Source organism: Agrilus planipennis, unplaced genomic scaffold (genome assembly GCF_000699045.2).
Source record: "Agrilus planipennis isolate EAB-ADULT unplaced genomic scaffold, Apla_2.0 scaffold380, whole genome shotgun sequence".
Lineage (NCBI taxonomy): Eukaryota > Metazoa > Arthropoda > Insecta > Coleoptera > Buprestidae > Agrilus > Agrilus planipennis.
The window spans coordinates 4042-19904 of record NW_020439059.1 but is presented as its reverse complement, the minus strand read 5'-3'; the positions used below and the strand labels follow the sequence as shown (position 1 = coordinate 19904).

General features: G+C 32.2%; 5 protein-coding genes across 10 annotated transcripts in view; 2 read left to right on the top strand and 3 right to left on the bottom strand.

Annotated features, from left to right (window-relative positions):
• The window catches only part of LOC112905182 (endothelial lipase-like), an 11397-nt gene extending 7098 nt beyond the window's left edge, over positions 1–4299 (top strand). Inside the window, exons 1-3 of one of the 2 annotated variants that reach the window (XM_025977092.1) lie at positions 183–288; positions 2750–3256; positions 4010–4299. In XM_025977092.1, coding sequence (XP_025832877.1) covers positions 252–288; positions 2750–3256; positions 4010–4284 — 819 coding nt within the window. In that variant the 5' untranslated portion in view covers positions 183–251 and the 3' untranslated portion in view covers positions 4285–4299. Of the gene's footprint in view, positions 1–182; positions 289–2749; positions 3257–4009 lie in introns of those variants that run through there. The other variant, XM_025977093.1, reaches the window with a different exon arrangement.
• A 647-nt stretch (positions 4300–4946) lies between these two features.
• LOC108742818 (GDP-L-fucose synthase-like) lies at positions 4947–7275 on the bottom strand. Of its 4 annotated transcripts, none has more exons than XM_025977084.1 (6): positions 7105–7275; positions 6657–6874; positions 6469–6583; positions 6293–6421; positions 5894–6236; positions 4947–5224 (listed from the first exon to the last, which is right to left on the bottom strand). In XM_025977084.1, exons 2-6 carry the CDS (start codon positions 6788–6790, stop codon positions 4989–4991), a joined length of 957 nt encoding a protein of 318 aa, XP_025832869.1. In that variant the 5' UTR covers positions 6791–6874; positions 7105–7275; the 3' UTR covers positions 4947–4988. The 4 variants fall into 4 exon arrangements, with proteins under 4 accessions (XP_025832869.1, XP_025832870.1, XP_025832867.1 ...); XM_025977085.1 differs by lacking the exon at positions 7105–7275 and adding an exon at positions 7013–7073; XM_025977082.1 differs by having other exon boundaries at positions 4948–5224; positions 6657–6882.
• Positions 7276–7598: 323 nt separating this feature from the next.
• LOC108742828 (wee1-like protein kinase) lies at positions 7599–11359 on the bottom strand. Of its 2 annotated transcripts, none has more exons than XM_025977089.1 (5): positions 10521–11359; positions 10286–10437; positions 10028–10223; positions 9597–9970; positions 7599–9403 (listed from the first exon to the last, which is right to left on the bottom strand). In XM_025977089.1, exons 1-5 carry the CDS (start codon positions 10930–10932, stop codon positions 8903–8905), a joined length of 1635 nt encoding a protein of 544 aa, XP_025832874.1. In that variant the 5' UTR covers positions 10933–11359; the 3' UTR covers positions 7599–8902. The 2 variants fall into 2 exon arrangements, with proteins under 2 accessions (XP_025832874.1, XP_025832875.1); XM_025977090.1 differs by having other exon boundaries at positions 10527–11358.
• Positions 11360–11376: 17 nt separating this feature from the next.
• On the top strand, positions 11377–12415 carry LOC108742827 (prenylated Rab acceptor protein 1). Its single transcript, XM_018478161.2, has 3 exons — positions 11377–11687; positions 11753–11956; positions 12018–12415. The coding sequence occupies exons 1-3, from the start codon at positions 11605–11607 to the stop codon at positions 12316–12318; spliced, it is 588 nt and encodes a 195-aa protein (XP_018333663.1). The 5' UTR covers positions 11377–11604; the 3' UTR covers positions 12319–12415.
• A 1065-nt stretch (positions 12416–13480) lies between these two features.
• LOC112905181 (mediator of RNA polymerase II transcription subunit 26-like) lies at positions 13481–15836 on the bottom strand (the record flags this gene model as incomplete). The annotated part of the gene is made up of 1 exon (XM_025977091.1): positions 13481–15836. A coding segment is annotated over one exon (1542 nt), but the record flags the coding sequence as incomplete, so codon positions are not given.
• Between the last annotated feature and the right edge of the window lie 27 nt (positions 15837–15863).

Sequence of the window (15863 nt, the reverse complement as noted above, 5' to 3'; positions counted from 1 at the left end):
TAACAATTACAATTATTAGAACCCTGCAATTGTTTTCCATTTTTGCAGAAATATTTCATTTACGGTAATACATAAGAAAAGTTGTAGCCTCTTTAAAAAAATACAACGTGAAATAATCTATTATAGTAAGAACGTGTAGTGTGATATCGGATTGATAAATTCTACATATTAAAATGACATTATAAAAATTAAAAGCCAGTTTCATACCACACATGCAATAATTAAAAGCTGATAACACCGCGTCTATAATCATGCTTGCAGTTACTCTAATCACAAAACTGATTTTTCGTAAGTATTTTCTTTTACCTTTTTTTATCTTTTTTGCTTTATTATTGAAATGCATTTGTATAATTTATTAAATAATAACCGACAATATATAAAAAAATAACTTTAATTTAATAAGTTTTAAAATTATCGACCTTAATTCAATTTTAATATTTTTCATAATCGAAAATCTGATTTTAATATTTATCAAATGCATTTTTTGAGTGACAAGTAAGCGAAACCGTCAAAATTTTCACCGACTGCAATTTTTAATAAAGGTAATACGTATACTGTGCACGGCGTTGTAGGTTTGATGAAATAATACTAAAAAATATACACATATAAGTACGGATTAACAAATTTTAACATTGACCGAAACCGTAGACCATGAAACTACTTAAAAAAGAAAAATGCTTAATGTATCTCTTAAAAACACAAGTTCAACTAATGTATAGATAAAAAAGGAACAAGTTGAAACAATTTTATCGACGCATCAAAGCCAACTTAAGTATACATATGTATAATCTATAGTTATTGCTAATTTAAAAAATAATTTATTTTACAAGTACCGTCAGTCATATAAACATGGGGTTCTTTTACAGTAATTTTTTAAGTTAATTCTCCAAATACTTTAAAAGTCACTCTGGTGACAACAAAATACGCAACAGTACAACAATTAACCATTACAATGTTTCCTGTAGTCGTAGAAAAATAGAAAGAATTGTAACTCGTCATCACAAAATTCTAAAACATTTAAGGTAATACAAAAACTCATTGTTCAGTTCCACGGTTATAAATTGTAAAAGGTTGTCGAAGGCAGAAATTTTTCACAACAAATAACAACGTACTACGCAAAGGTTATTGTGTTATTGGAAAATTGGAAAAAGTTATTTGTTGTAATTCTTAAAGACTAGTGCAACATTTAATGGAAATTAATAACTCATAACGTTTCATATAAAAATCGAAAACAATAGTCTCCGACAGACAAACACGTCCTTCGTTGTAGTCCTACGTAAAACACTAACCTTTTGTGATACTTAACAACAATCTTCAAATAAAATATACATGAAGTGATGAAGAATCAGATGCATTAGTGCCAAAGAATAATTTTACGTTAAATTACTTAAGTTCTGAAGTTATTGCAAAATTTTTTGAAATGTTTCATACGAAGTAATACAAGTGTTACAGAGATTATTATAAAATATTTTAAATCTTAACAAATTTAGTGTAATAAAATTAAATAGTTTTCAATTGGGCGAGCAATAATTTCTACGAACAATTAAGAAGTCCCTAGTAGGAAACTATGGTATGTAGGCAGAGAATAGATCGAGCTTAGTCGTAAAAAATTGTAGGCATTTGAGACATAAATAGTTATAGCTTATCATAATATTGCGTAATTTAAAGATTTATAGTGAAGTACAACTTTAAACAATTATAAAAAATATTCTACGATACTGCCCCAATCCCAGTACTATGTTGTAAAAAATTGTAATATTTAAACACAGTGGAGATAGGATCACGTTGTAAAGAATAATTCAATGTTGTATAGGTAATGTTTTAGAAATTTATTGTACAAAATTGTAGTTTCGCGTTAAATATTGTCGAATTATTTCCACCAGGGTAACGGCATCGACTGTGTTATTGTTATCATACCCCTAACTAAACATACGCAAAAGTAAACGTTACCATAATGCTTATCGCTTGTAGGAAACGACGAAGATACCTCCTACATTACTGTATACTTAGATTTAAAGACAGAATTTTTGATGCGCGTTGCTATGTAACGAAATCATGCAACGGATGTCCCCCCTCTACGCGGCCACGTAGTCGAGTTCGTAGTGGCGACCGCTCTTCAATGCAACGTTCGTTACAGGCAACTCCGGCATGTATAGTGTAATAAAATTAAGTAGTTTTCACTTGGACTGGCAATAATTTCTACGAACAATTAAGAAGTCCCTAGTAGGAAACTATGGTATGTAGGCAGAGAATAGATCGAGCTTGGTCGTAGAACAATGTAGAAAATTGTAGGCGTTTGAGACATAAATAATTGTAGTTTATCATAATATTGCGTAATTTAAAGATTTATAGTGAAGTACAACTTTGAACAATTATAAAAAATATTGATACGATACTGCCCCAATCCAAGTACTATGTTGTAAAAAATTGTAATATTTAGATTTAATGACATAATTTTTGATGCGAGTTGCTATGTAACGAAATCATGCAACGGACGTTCCCGCTCTACTCGGCCACGTAGTCGAGTTCGTAGTGGCGACCGCTTGAGCCGCGAGCGCTCTTAAATGCAACGTTCGTTACAGGCAAATTTAAATTCATAGTGTACAAATACTACCATTAAACCAATTCCTTAACCCCTATCCCGGTATGTCTGTGTGTTTGAAGAAGTAGCGTGTTGTATAATTACACGTTGTATTGTTAATTTTGTAATATGATGTTTTTTATTGCAAAATATTCTCGTTAATTACAGGTGCTTTTTTAACCGTTTTCGTTTTGGGAGTTTCGGTAATTGGCGCTGATCTTGGCCTGGGTGCAATACAAGATCTTATTTGGTCCACGTGTACCTTTGTGAGCTCTGTCGATCCATCTCGAATAGAGTACCACGTTTTCAATTACAAAAATTCAACTAGTCCAACGCTTTACTACGGAAATGACACCAACATCAATGTGGACTTAACACAAGAAACGAAATTTATTATTCATGGTTGGACCGAGTATGGTACAAAGCCATGGTTAATGAACATGGCCAAAGCTTATTATGAGACCGATCACAAATACAATGTGATTCTGGTCGATTGGTCAGCATACGGAAACTCCACTTATTTCAGATCAATTTGTTATGTATCCCATGTTGGTAGGGCTATAGCAAACTACATAGTCAACGTAGGATTCGATTTGAATAAAGTTCATATAATAGCCCATTCCCTTGGTGGACAAGTAGCGGGATACGTGGGGCAATCAATATATTTTGCTCAAGGTAATTATTATAGTACAATTTCACATAAAACCCACATTGCACATCTTGGGCACAGAAAAATACCTACCAATTGATTTTACTTAACATAAAAAAGAAATTATGTCCAAAATCTATCCTGAGCCGCCCATATAGTGGTCGAACATACTAATTATAATTCTCTTTCCCCTCCTCTTATAATAAATAACGTAAAATAAATAATGACAGTGGGTGCAACATTAAATTTAATGGTAAACTTTTAAAAGCCTTGTCCCTTTCATAGTTAATGTTTCAGTAGCTTCAGCAAATAAAGTATATTTTTGGAGCTTTTTGGCAGTAACACTAGAAAATTCTAGATCATCATCATAAGGTCGTCAGTCCTAAGACTGGTGGACACATATCTCCACTTTTTCCTATCCTGAGCTAAACTTTGCATTTCCCTAAAACTAGAACAACCCACACCCTTAACTATTTGCTTACTCTAATCTAGGTCTACCTCTACCTAGAGGTAGACCCTACCCCTCCTAACTCCTGTTTCTGCCTCTAATGTGTCTCTGACTAGACCTTCATGCCTGAGAAAAAGTGTCCTATCAACCTATCTCGCCTATTTCTTATTGACATCCATAGAATCCTCTCTTCTCCTATTCTTTCTAATACCTCTTCAAAAAAATTAATATCGAATAAAACCTTGTTCTGTAACATTTTCGAGACACTCTTTTAAATGTGAACATTAAAATAAAATGAGAAGTCACAAAAAACAATGGCATAACTTTTAAGGTACAAAAGTTAGGCGCATCACTGGTCTAGATGCAGCAGGACCTTTATTTTGTTACCCAAAGTTGTTGAATGATGACCTCAGATTAAGTCCTGACGATGCAAATTTTGTGGACGCAATACATACTAATGATGGCGAAAATGGATGTTCAAACGATTACGGTAATGTTGACTTTCGACCTAATTGTGGTTCTTTTCAAACCGGGTGCAACAATTATACCGCCGAAGGAGCTAGAAGCCCTGGTAAATATTTACCATATATGTATGTATACACCTAATTCTGTTATAAAACGTTTTGAAAATTACCGTTACCATTTTATTTAAGTTAATAAATTTACATGTGTACAAATTTTATTCACATAAAACACCAAAAGTAGTTTTTACTTATAATGCANTAACAAATGTTATCACTACATGGCCACTATTAAGTTCACATAACAAATAAACAATAACAGACATTATTTTTAACAGTACCAGCATATTGTATTACAAAATGTTGTGAAATTGTAGAGCAACGCAAAGTACGTCCAAAACTTTAACAAGCACAACACAAAATGGCGTTGCAACAATGATTGCAGTACTCACATGCACGTACATACACATACACACATGTGCAAGAAATACCATAAAACGAAGAAAGTAAATTATGTATGCGTTTAAATAAGTTACTTTATTGCTAAAAAATAAAAGCACATCGAGTTATAGTTGAATTTGTTCTTTTCTATAAATAATATCACTATTTCACGATTTCAATCTTACGGCGCTGGCGGGAAATTCAAAAACACTACTTAAAAACAGCATAACACAATAAAATTAAAATGACTAAAAACGCTGTATTTTAAGAAACAGAAAAAGTATGCAACAAATTGTAATAGGAGGGAATATTATTGAATAAAAGATTTTATTCAACAAATCTCAAATTTATTAAATTCAGATAAGTAAGAACAAACGTAATTATCAAAATTATTTTTACTGAAAATAATTAATTTCTCGCAATATCGTGATATTTTTTATACCAGTCAACAGTTTCCTTTAATGCCTGTTGAAAAGGTGTAAATTGAAAATCTGGTAAATATTTTCTCAATTTCGCGTTACTGGCAGTCTTTTTAAACTGTCCATCGGCTTTTGTAGTATCAAAAACGACTTTCCCTTTAAAATCAAATGCTTTTACTAATTCCTCAGTCAAATCTTTTATCGAAACTTCAGCAGCTTCATCAACTGTTAAAAAACAAACAATTAAAAGCTAGTTTCCTATTATACCCCTTGTATGTATTTACATTAGACATTCGATAGTGTGACCATTGCATAACGGAAACCCCGTATAACGTAAACAGCGTATTAAATATAAAAGGCTACCATGTAACAACTACATTAAACCTTCACATAGAGACGTATGTCCTTTGGCCTAAAAAATTGATATTTCACCGTAGTTGTTGCGCCAATTCTGTAAATCCCCGAAATATTTGGTACATCCCCAGTCGTATTCGCTAGAGATACGTTGTTTTATTCATGTAATCACTTCAAATGGGTACCTACATAATTCATTGTTGCCTCATCTGCTTTCTGCATACATTCTTATAATTTTTATACTAAGAACAAAAACCTAAAACTAACAAGACTGCCTAACTGTTTATGTGAAATCCCTTGTATTTTAAGGATGAAATAATGGATGGTGTTACACATCTTCTGATTTCTTTCTTCAGTAAAAAATATTTCAGTACTGTTTTCATGTATTTACGTATTAAATATAACATTCTTATGTGAACAGTTTTCAGATCACACTATCGAGTGTTTACTGTATTTATTTTCTATTTTTAATTAATTCGTTTATGTTCAAGAAAAATAGTTAAGTTAACTATTTGAAAACCCTAATTTACTTTAACTTACCAGAAAGAATAATAGAATCCACCTCTTTATATTCCCTTAAAACCCAAACAAACAATTTAGCCAAATCAAGTGAATAAATAAATTGGCGCAGGGGTTTCCCTGTTCCCATTACAACAAAAGTATCACCTCCTTGTTGAATTATGTCATACAGTTTCCGAATAAGACCAGGGATAACGTGGCTAGATTCAAGATTAAAGTTATCATGAGGACCAAATACATTACATGGAACCACAGCCGTAAAAGTGCAACCATGTTGCTCATGGTATGCATGATTGTAAACGTCTATTAATCTCTTTGCATAACTATAACCAAAGTTTGAAGGATGTGGGGGGCCATTATGAATCTTAAAAACTCACACATAGAATGTTGCATTAATTATTGTGAAGCCTTTTTACTTACCATTGTTTCGTCTATTGGATATGTTGTTTTGTCAGGAAAAATACATGTTGATAAACAAGAAACGACTTTTTTTACTCCTGTTTCATAACTTACTTGCAATACATTATCGTTCATATGTAAATTTCGTCTCTAAAATGAGTAAATTACCTCAAGTAAAATGGAATTTTCAAAATTACCAAAAAGTCTAAATTATGGGACATGTTATGGAATAATCCTCCAACCATTGCAGCCAAATGGATAACATGAGTGGGCTGGTGCTTAGCAAACAATCTTTTTGTATCTTCTAAATTACTAAAATTAATATATCAGTAGTACCGGATTATTTTAGGTAGACATAGTTTTAATAAAAATTGAAAATAATTACCACAAGTCGGCATCTTTACTGCTTATAAATATCCATTTTTCATCTTTGGGGTTTTCACTTTCAATAACAGTTTTTATGGCATTTCCAACAAGCCCTGTACCACCTGTTACAAGTATAACTTTTTCGTGAGCCATATTGCTTTGTATTTTAGTAAAATAGTTACTTAAATGGAACGTTAAAGCAAATGTAGCAAAACTATCCTTGATTCAATGTTATCTCTGAAATACTGCAGATAAAAAGCACAATAAATCCTTATCACAATTAAAGCAGCTGTATGCTCAACGCTAAATAGGTACTATTGCATTTACTAGGTAAAAAGTTTAAAACTAATGAGTCTGATAAATTGTTTCACGTACATTGTAAATATTATGACTTTCCGCAGAACTGTTTATATATCAGCTACCAGTACATCTATTTGTTAATAAAAGACTGAAAGTTCAGCACTTACATAAAAGTTATATCAGATGAGTTACGGATTATCATGATTTTACTGTCAGTGTATGATTAATTTCACAGATTACTTAATAGTTCACTCTTATTAATAATAGTAAAAAAATAATATACACTATTTGGCTCCATAACAAATCACAACGATCGTATATTTTTAGGTTAAGTTAACGTCAATGTTCATAGATACGAAATATTATAGTAATTAAACAAAATGCCACTTTGCTTCTGCAACCCAATTTTCATTCTGTTCCCTGACAGTACCGCTAGCGTACTCTTGTAATGAGAGTGCTAAGCTTTCGGCAATTTCTCTATGGTACCAAGCATCATATATCTCTAATCTATAGTCAATGTTATAAACTTCTATGGTAAATGTAAACCAATCACATTTAAAATGACTGTTGCTATAACAGCGCGAAAATATTTGAACTTTAAAAACTGATACCGAGATCTAAACTCTTTAAAAATCGCTTTACAAAAATACAACGGAAAGAATATTTTTAGTCGTTTTTATTATAAATAAAGTTCATAACATTCAAAAATTCAGTATTACAATGTTAAAAGCTTAATAATCAAAATATTTACTATGATACAAGCAGAAAGAACTATCTAGATAACAGAGGCACTAATAACTGGAATGTATTCACCAAATGCTTGCCTCCTTTTTCTTACGTCACTGTCCCCGCATTTAACATTTTTTTTTAATGTAACAAAAAAAAAATGAAAAACGAGAAATGTTAGTCTACTATAACGCTAAATCGTAACAAATGTTATCACAAAAAATAACAATGAAATCCGTTTGGTAATTAAATACAGCGATATAAGTGCAGGTCTAATATTGAGGCATACATAAATTACATTCGGTATTGCTACATTACCACATCCATTCGTTTAATAAAGGTACAATAATAATATTAATAATAAAAGATAATAAAAAAAACGGTTTAGTAATAATTATTTTATATTATAAGTATGTGTAAAAAAAAACGCACCATGACATTAAACAAATAACTAATTCATTTAAAATGTGTGACATAAAATAATATGATTTAGGAACATTACAGTGGATCTAAATATGAGAGAAAAAAAAACATATTAAGTTGGTTGTCGTATGTGTGGCTCATGAAACACTTTACACTTTCTCGTTTTTAATACCTACAGAACCATAAACACTACTATATTAACTTGTTTTTTATTAATAAAAATGAACATTGCTTTAAAGCCCACAATTCAAACATCAATAGCAAAACTACTTCATGAATAATTATTTTGTTAAACTACTAGCTAAAAATTAATTTACCATTTTCTTGTATTCATTTTATTTTTTATATGATATCAAATTATTTAAAATAATATGGAAAAAATAATGTTTATGAGTGCTAAAAAGCAACGTCCGATTTTTTGTTAACCGCTATGAAAATATTTAGAGGAAAACCAAAAAATGACTAAGTGAAATCTTTGTCAGTAACATTTTTCGAGAAAAAAGAAAATCATTAACAGCCTTTTTATAACACAGCTACGCATACAACTAACACCCGCCGACCTTTTCTTGTTGCAAAGAAAACTATACCGTTCTTTAGTAAAAATATGAGATAAAATGACCCGAAATATCTATTTTAAAATAGCGATATAATAAAATGAAAACTAGATATTGTCTAAAAATGAAAAATGATTTAAATGTAAAAGAATATTAATTTACTAAAAAAAAAAAGATTCACCAGTTCTATGGGCAGTTTTCTTCGCAACAAGTACAGCTTCCGTCTCGTACTTTTCACATTCGTCTGTCTTCATTGCGTCTTTCAAAACGTGGTCGTGCTTATGCTCCTGTTAACCTTCTTTCCGATCAACCTGGAAGACAATCTCGTTGAGCACTTCACCACCTTATTCTCTGCAGGTGCTATAGATTTTATACATTTCGCTGCCTCGACAAGTTGTTTCGACAGAATTTCGTTCTTTAATTTTTCGGCGTTAAGTTCTCGATGGAGTTGAGCACGTGACTTGTTACCTACGGGACACAAGGAACGGTGCTGAAGGATTTGGAGTGCCGAAGGTCTAACTGAGGGATCAGGATCGATCATTGAGCGTACTAACTCGAGCAGATCACGATTTAGCAGTTGAGGCAGGGGAGGTATTTCGCCGTTCCGGATTTTGTGCCATTTCTCGCCATTTTTTGGCAAAGGACCTGAACCAGCTGCTTCGATCACGGTCAAACCCAAGGCAAAAATGTCGGCCTTAGTTAACTGAGTATAGTCTTCATTGAGGATTTCTTTAGGGAGGTAACGGCAATCACCCTCTTCAACCTATAAAATAATAAACGAATTGGTTAAATTTACTTTGAGAGTAAATAAAAAAATATTTATAAAAAAACAAATGATTTTTTAATGTGCTAAACATGATTAAAATCTCGTTCCTTAGATATTCAAAATTTTATAACTCAGAAANTACCGTGTAATTTTTTTTTATTCTTATTAAAATTAGTATTTAAATTTTTACCTGTGGATTGCTTAGGCTGGTAACATGTCCTAGATCACCAATCTTATAAGTTAATTGTTCCTCTTCTCCATGTGAATTTTCTTCTAAATCTTCGAAGCCATCATCTGCTGAATCATAATTTGTATATTGTATTTTCTTTTCTTTCGATATAAAAATATTTCCAGGTTTGATGTCTAGGTGCACTAAGCCTTCAGAATGTATGTAACGAAGACCTTCAGCTACATGGAGTAAAAGACGTCTCAACTCTAATATACTAAGAGCTTCTTGTGAAATTTTGTCAGCCAAAGAACCTCCGTTGCAATATTCATTTTGAATTATCATGTGATTATCTTCAGCCCAAGCTGAATAGTAACGAACTACGTGTTGATGTTTTCCTACAACAAGTAACGTTTAGATTAAGAAAATCAAAAAATCTAATCCATTAAATTTACCTAACACTGCATGAGCATACACTTCATTTAAAGCATTTTTTTCTAAGGCACTCCCAGCAACAGGACAAGTTGACTTCTTAATAGCATAAACACAGCCGTCCAAACGATTAATGCATTTATAAACTGAACCAAATTGTCCACTGCCTATAAGTTCTAATTCTATGAATTCTTTGTAATATCTAGAAATATTGTTTTCCTAAAACAAAAACACAGTTTAAAATATACTTTGTTGCTAAATATTTAAAGAATAGGTTGTACCTGCAATGCAACACGCTTAGTGGGTTGCTCAATTTCAATGTCACTTGCATCTGAATCATTTAATTCTAATTTTGGTACTGTAAGGTGGACCCCCTCAGGTGAACTTATAAGAGAACGAATAGATCTTGAACGTTTCTTTGTCATCATCAAACCTATCAATACGATTTAGAATTTTTTTTAAATAACATACATGGCATTCATTTAGCAGTTTATTAGAAGAAACATAATTACTTACACTTACCATCTGGTGTAAAAGGATTAACATTTGCAGCTGGTTTTTCTAATTTATTAGGATAAGCACTTGCAACTCCTCGAGGCCTTTCACAATGAGAAAATAAACGGTTACGAGGTGCTGGTGTTCCACATACTGAAGACTTCTCCAAAATGGTTTTCGGCGTTAATGGGTTATCAAACAGTCTAAGAGCTCGGACTCTTTTATAAGGAGGACTAAATGACAAGTGTGCTGCTGAATTTTCATCTTCATTTGTAAACTGTAAACGTCTTGGTCCAAGATGAATAGGGCTAACGGGGGCAATGTTTTCGCGAGACATTTCAAAAGATAATTCACAGCCAGAAGAGGAGTCCAAATCGTGTTCTTCATTGTCGGCCTCATCAAATTCAGAACATAAATTTCGAAAACGAGCCATCACATTTATAACTATATATTTAATCCACACTTATTAAATATTCTATTTATTTTCAATCACAAACAAACTGTTTCACACAATAAAACAAATTTTTCTTTCACTATCGCTGTTTTGGTTTCACTTTCCACTCAACGGTTAATGGCGAATGACGCGAATAATGCATTTTGCAGTGTCCTCGACCAATGAAAACACTGAATTAGAAGTTTCAAATAAATTCAAACTCACTGTGGTTACTTTGATTGGTAGATTCTTGCAGCCTTGCCTGAACAATATATTTTCAATCGCTGGTTGGTTACTTGATTGCACTCTACCACTCTACAGTTTGACGAAGCAATGTTGCCAGAGGCTACGTTTTTATAAAAAAAAAAATAAACAAAACAATTTCTTATTTACTACTATTTTTTCCCATTATCATTGTAAATATGAAAAATAACTAAGTGCTTAGTTTAGATAATTATTAATTTTGCGTGCATAGTATATCTTCGAAATTAATTAACAACAAACCTCTTGAAAAAACATATGTGTATGTAAATATAATAAACATAACCTCGTTTTCGTACTTGTCAGACACGTCAGTTATAACAGAGAGTTATAATGATTTAAAATTATTACTTCCGTGTGCGGAATTACTGAAAATATTGTTTGAATAAATAAATACATATCATTACTAAAATGGCAGATGTTCAGGTGGATGTTTCTGGTGAAATGGATGCTACCATACCTGCGGAAGTGCTGAGAAAAAATCAGTTCTTAGGGTCTGTCTTAGTCGTTTATTACATAGACATTTTTACCAGTATAATATTCACCTTAAATTTTTCAGATTTTTGCCAAGACAAATACCTGACCCTAAAGAATGGATAAGTAGACAGAAACAGAATGTAAGACCGTGGTCAATATTTTTAAGTACTTCCAATTTTAAGAGTTTCCCTTCAGTCCCCAGACTAAGTAAGAGAATTCTGCGAAATATCGAATATTTTCAGAGCAATTACGTTTTTGTTTTCCTGGGACTGATTGTATATTGCTTGTATGTGACCTCTATTTTTGTTATATTGATGAATATTTTGAATGTTTCCTTTAATTTGCAGAATAACGTCACCGTTTCTACTTGTTGCTGTCATTGTAAATCTTTATACTGGTTATAAACTATCCCAGAGACATACAGAAAAAAAATTGGTAATTTGTGGCAAAGAATTAACATTAGGCCACCAATATGGACTACTAGTTTTGGTATTTTTGCCAATTTTCTATTTAGTGGGGGCAGGTGCTGCAATGTTCTGGGTCTTAGGAGCTTCTTTTTCGCTTATAATGTTACATGCTGCATTTTATAACATTGAGGCATTGGTAACAGAAGATGAAGGGGAATTTCCACTCTTACAGGAGGTCTAATTATGTTTTTGTATATAATAAACAGCATTGGGGATAATTATTATTTAATTAATTATGTACATATTTATAGATTTGTAATAAACCTATTTTATAAGTGTCAAGATCTTTATGCCAATCTTCTATTTTATAATCCACTAATAAAGACTTATATTTTAAATGACTTTTGAAATACTCCATATATTTACATAGAAGTTTCAAAAAAAATTTCTACCTCATGTTAGTTAATAAAAATAAATGATTTTTGTCTGATAGGCAATTAATAGCTTCGAGTTTTAAAATAAATAGTCGTTTTTACAAGTCTTTGACGATAAATTGTTCCAGAAAATTGCTCTTCTTTATCCAAAAGTATGAACAAAACATTTGTTTTTGCCTGTTATATATTTAATTAGCAACAATAGGGATAGCATTTTTGTCATCAATATAAAATGATTAGCAAAAAGTTTTTAAAAATGTAAGCAAAGGTCATTCATGTGATACTAATTCAATTTTAACATTCCACTTTTAAACTTCGACTTTCTTACTATTTTGAAAGAATATTTTTAAAACTTCAATGGCCCTACCTGGAAACTTATTAGATTCACTGTAAGTCTGATTACATTACTTTTTATTTTATTTTTTGGTATGAAACTATAAAAAACACAGAAGTACTTATGGAAAATATTTTATTTTCTTATAAGAAGGCAATAATATCATCATAAACATTACAAAACAAATTAAATTCGTATTTCAAAGTAATGTTCAAATGTGAAGTGAAAGTTTTATTTAAATGGTCAGTCTAAAGAAACCCCAAAACGGTTTTAAGGCAATCCGTAATGTTTTTATTTATTTTTTCTTAATGATGCAACATCAATGCTGCATTTGTATGCAATTTAAGATACGTTCCCAAATTCAATGACAAATTTAACAATTAGATCAAATAATAAATTAACAAATTCAACAAGGCATAATAATATGTTTCTTTCAGAAAATAGTAACTATGCAAAATAAATTCAATAAAATATGTACACATTAAAAGGACCGACATATCATTTTATCAAACGATATACATAAATAACACCCTGTACTATAAACAAAAGAAAAAAATAAGAGAAATTAAGCTACTAACTCTAGTGACTTCACTATAGAGTAATATTATATCTTTAAGTAGTCTTGTTTTTTTTTCCATTCTTTAACTGCTAGAGGACCAAAACTTTTTTATTCTTTGTAAAAGTTCTTATAATGCACTTTATATTATATGTATAGCTTTAAGGTACAGTGGGAGATGGTAAAGTATAGACGATTATATACAAATAAATCACAATTAATTTTGGTAGATATCGACACCAATTAATAAATAGTAGAAACGTTGCTTACATCTTTATAAAAGGATTATGCCTTTGAGTGTTGCGTACTAAAATAGAACAAATAAATTAATAGTTACAATACAAAATTTAATTGGATTTATTTTAACGAATACGTAAAAAAAATGAAAATAAACCGACAATTGGTACATATAAATTAATTTTAATAATACAATAGTCCTAATATATCATTTGTATGGTTTTAATGTTTTTGTTTTCATAACTTTTGAAAAAATAAACGGATTCTTTTTTCTCAATTCCCAGATAAAAATTTTGACGTTCTATTTGAAACGAAATTATTGCACAACGTACTAAGGCATCTGAAATGGGCACATTGAATGATAATCGACAGAGAAGGACATACAGGGTGCTTTGGTGGATTGTTCCATGTTAAGATAACGAAGATTAAATTGTTTGGAGCCCGGCCCATCCAAGAATTTTCAAAAACTACCTCGCAAAACTTAGAACTCTTATCAACAATATAATAAAAAAAATACGAGTCTAGAGAGTTCTGTAATTGGTCAAAATTTCGTACTTCTTTCGTGTTAAAAATTCTTTATGGAATGGCTCAGTATCCAAGCACAATATTAACATGGAACAACCTACACATCGTACGAGACTAGCCATTTTTTAGTTTTAATCTATGATTACATAAGGCAAAATTTTTAAAATTTCGCCATTATACGAGCGAGTTTCGACTACTTCGTGCCATTCTTTAAACGTTTCACAACAATTCGGTCTCTCGTCATCACCGCTCTTTTCTAATGTTTCTACTTCACATGTATCACTCTTCTCATCTTCTTTCGAAATACTGTATTTTTTATAGTTTTCGCTCGCGGGTTCCCTAAAGTCTTCGGAATTAAACACTTTTGGTATACTCTCCTTATTTACACTAGGCACTACGTTCACATAAAGTTCATTTTCGAGCATTTCTGATTCTGTTTTTGAACCGCCTATGCTATAATTGCCATTCACATTCGGCATGTTCGTCGTATGTAAGAGCGTCACCTTGTCCTCTAAACATGCTTCTCCTAAGTGATATTTTTCTTCTAGGTACGTTCTTGCTGGACAATTTGAATTCTCCACGAATTCATACGTGTGCTGTAGGTTCACGTCGGCATCATCTTCCTCCACAGAAAAGTCCGTTTTATTTTCCACCAGCTGGCAATAACATAGATGTTCCTCAAACTCCTCCAAGACTGATTTGTCGATAGGTGGCAGCTGTGCCAAAGCCTCTTCCTCAGATAAAGACTTAGGCACATCTTCTACTACAGGAACTTCTGCATATTCCGATTTTGAGTTTTTTTCCTCGTCATCTACGACAATTATTTCATCGTCAGATGCGGAGGAGTTAGGAGAATGGGGAAGCGGCTTTTCTGATGATGTGCTTTTTACATTGCTAAATGATCCAGACTCTATCACGCGTTCAGAAGAACTGTTCTTTTGTCCGTAGCTGAGTTTCTTTTGCGAATTTTTGTAACGGTTCGAGGTTGCGTTAAGTTTCTGATCAATGATCGATACCCTTTCAGTGAGCTTGGCTGCACGTTCGTTGAGATCCTCGATTGGTTTACAGGCAGGAAGAACAGCATTTCCACTCTTGATCTGTAGGTCCGCTAAAAGTTCCTTCGTGGTTTTTACTTTTGCGTTACCTCTAGAAACATTGAGTTTATTCGAAAAAGACGTTTCAGCTTCGTCGAGGAGGTTCTTGTGGTTTTTGGAACCTTTTTTACGGCCTCGTTTCTTTGGCTGCTGCTGTTCAAGGAGAGGGTCTTGTTTCGCGTCCGGAAGACTCGAATTCGAATCTGAATTCGCGTTGATCGCGTCACGTTTTGAAAATATCTTATTAGTAGTTGACGTAGACGAGTTACTAGAGTTTATCACATCTTTGAAGCTCGAATTGGAATTGTCTGAGAAATCCAACTCGCTCACTTGACCATTTACCTTTGGCCGTTTGATGATGGCGTTTTCGATGGCTTCTTTGGCCACTCGTTTCTTATTTTGTAAGTCTTCTGAAGCGCTAAGTTCTCCTGGAGACGATAAATTTGATTTTATTTGGCCATTCGAGCCCGGTATCACCATGCTGCGCCATTTCTTTACTAGTTCCTTGGCCCTCTTGGCTAGAGACTCGTTTGAAGTGTTACGACGAAGCTCGTTAACATGCTTGCCTACTCGGGTGGTCTATATTTCATAAACAAAAAAAAAAAA

Excerpts from the sequence above, each read along its gene's own strand:
- LOC108742827 (XM_018478161.2), top strand. The coding sequence starts at position 11,605 with ATGGCAGATGTTCAGGTGGATGTTTCTGGTGAAATGGATGCTACCATA. Across the intron at positions 11,688-11,752 it reads AGAAAAAATCAGTTCTTAGG|ATTTTTGCCAAGACAAATAC; the intron begins GTCTGTCTTAGT and ends TAAATTTTTCAG. Across the intron at positions 11,957-12,017 it reads GGACTGATTGTATATTGCTT|AATAACGTCACCGTTTCTAC; the intron begins GTATGTGACCTC and ends TTTAATTTGCAG.
- LOC108742828 (XM_025977089.1), bottom strand. The coding sequence starts at position 10,932 with ATGGCTCGTTTTCGAAATTTATGTTCTGAATTTGATGAGGCCGACAAT. Across the intron at positions 10,224-10,285 it reads CTAAGCGTGTTGCATTGCAG|GAAAACAATATTTCTAGATA; the intron begins GTACAACCTATT and ends TTTTTGTTTTAG. Across the intron at positions 9,404-9,596 it reads CCAGCCTAAGCAATCCACAG|GTTGAAGAGGGTGATTGCCG; the intron begins GTAAAAATTTAA and ends ATTATTTTATAG.
- LOC108742818 (XM_025977084.1), bottom strand. The coding sequence starts at position 6,790 with ATGGCTCACGAAAAAGTTATACTTGTAACAGGTGGTACAGGGCTTGTT. Across the intron at positions 6,422-6,468 it reads CCCATAATTTAGACTTTTTG|AGACGAAATTTACATATGAA; the intron begins GTAATTTTGAAA and ends TACTCATTTTAG. Across the intron at positions 6,237-6,292 it reads ATCCAATAGACGAAACAATG|ATTCATAATGGCCCCCCACA; the intron begins GTAAGTAAAAAG and ends TGAGTTTTTAAG.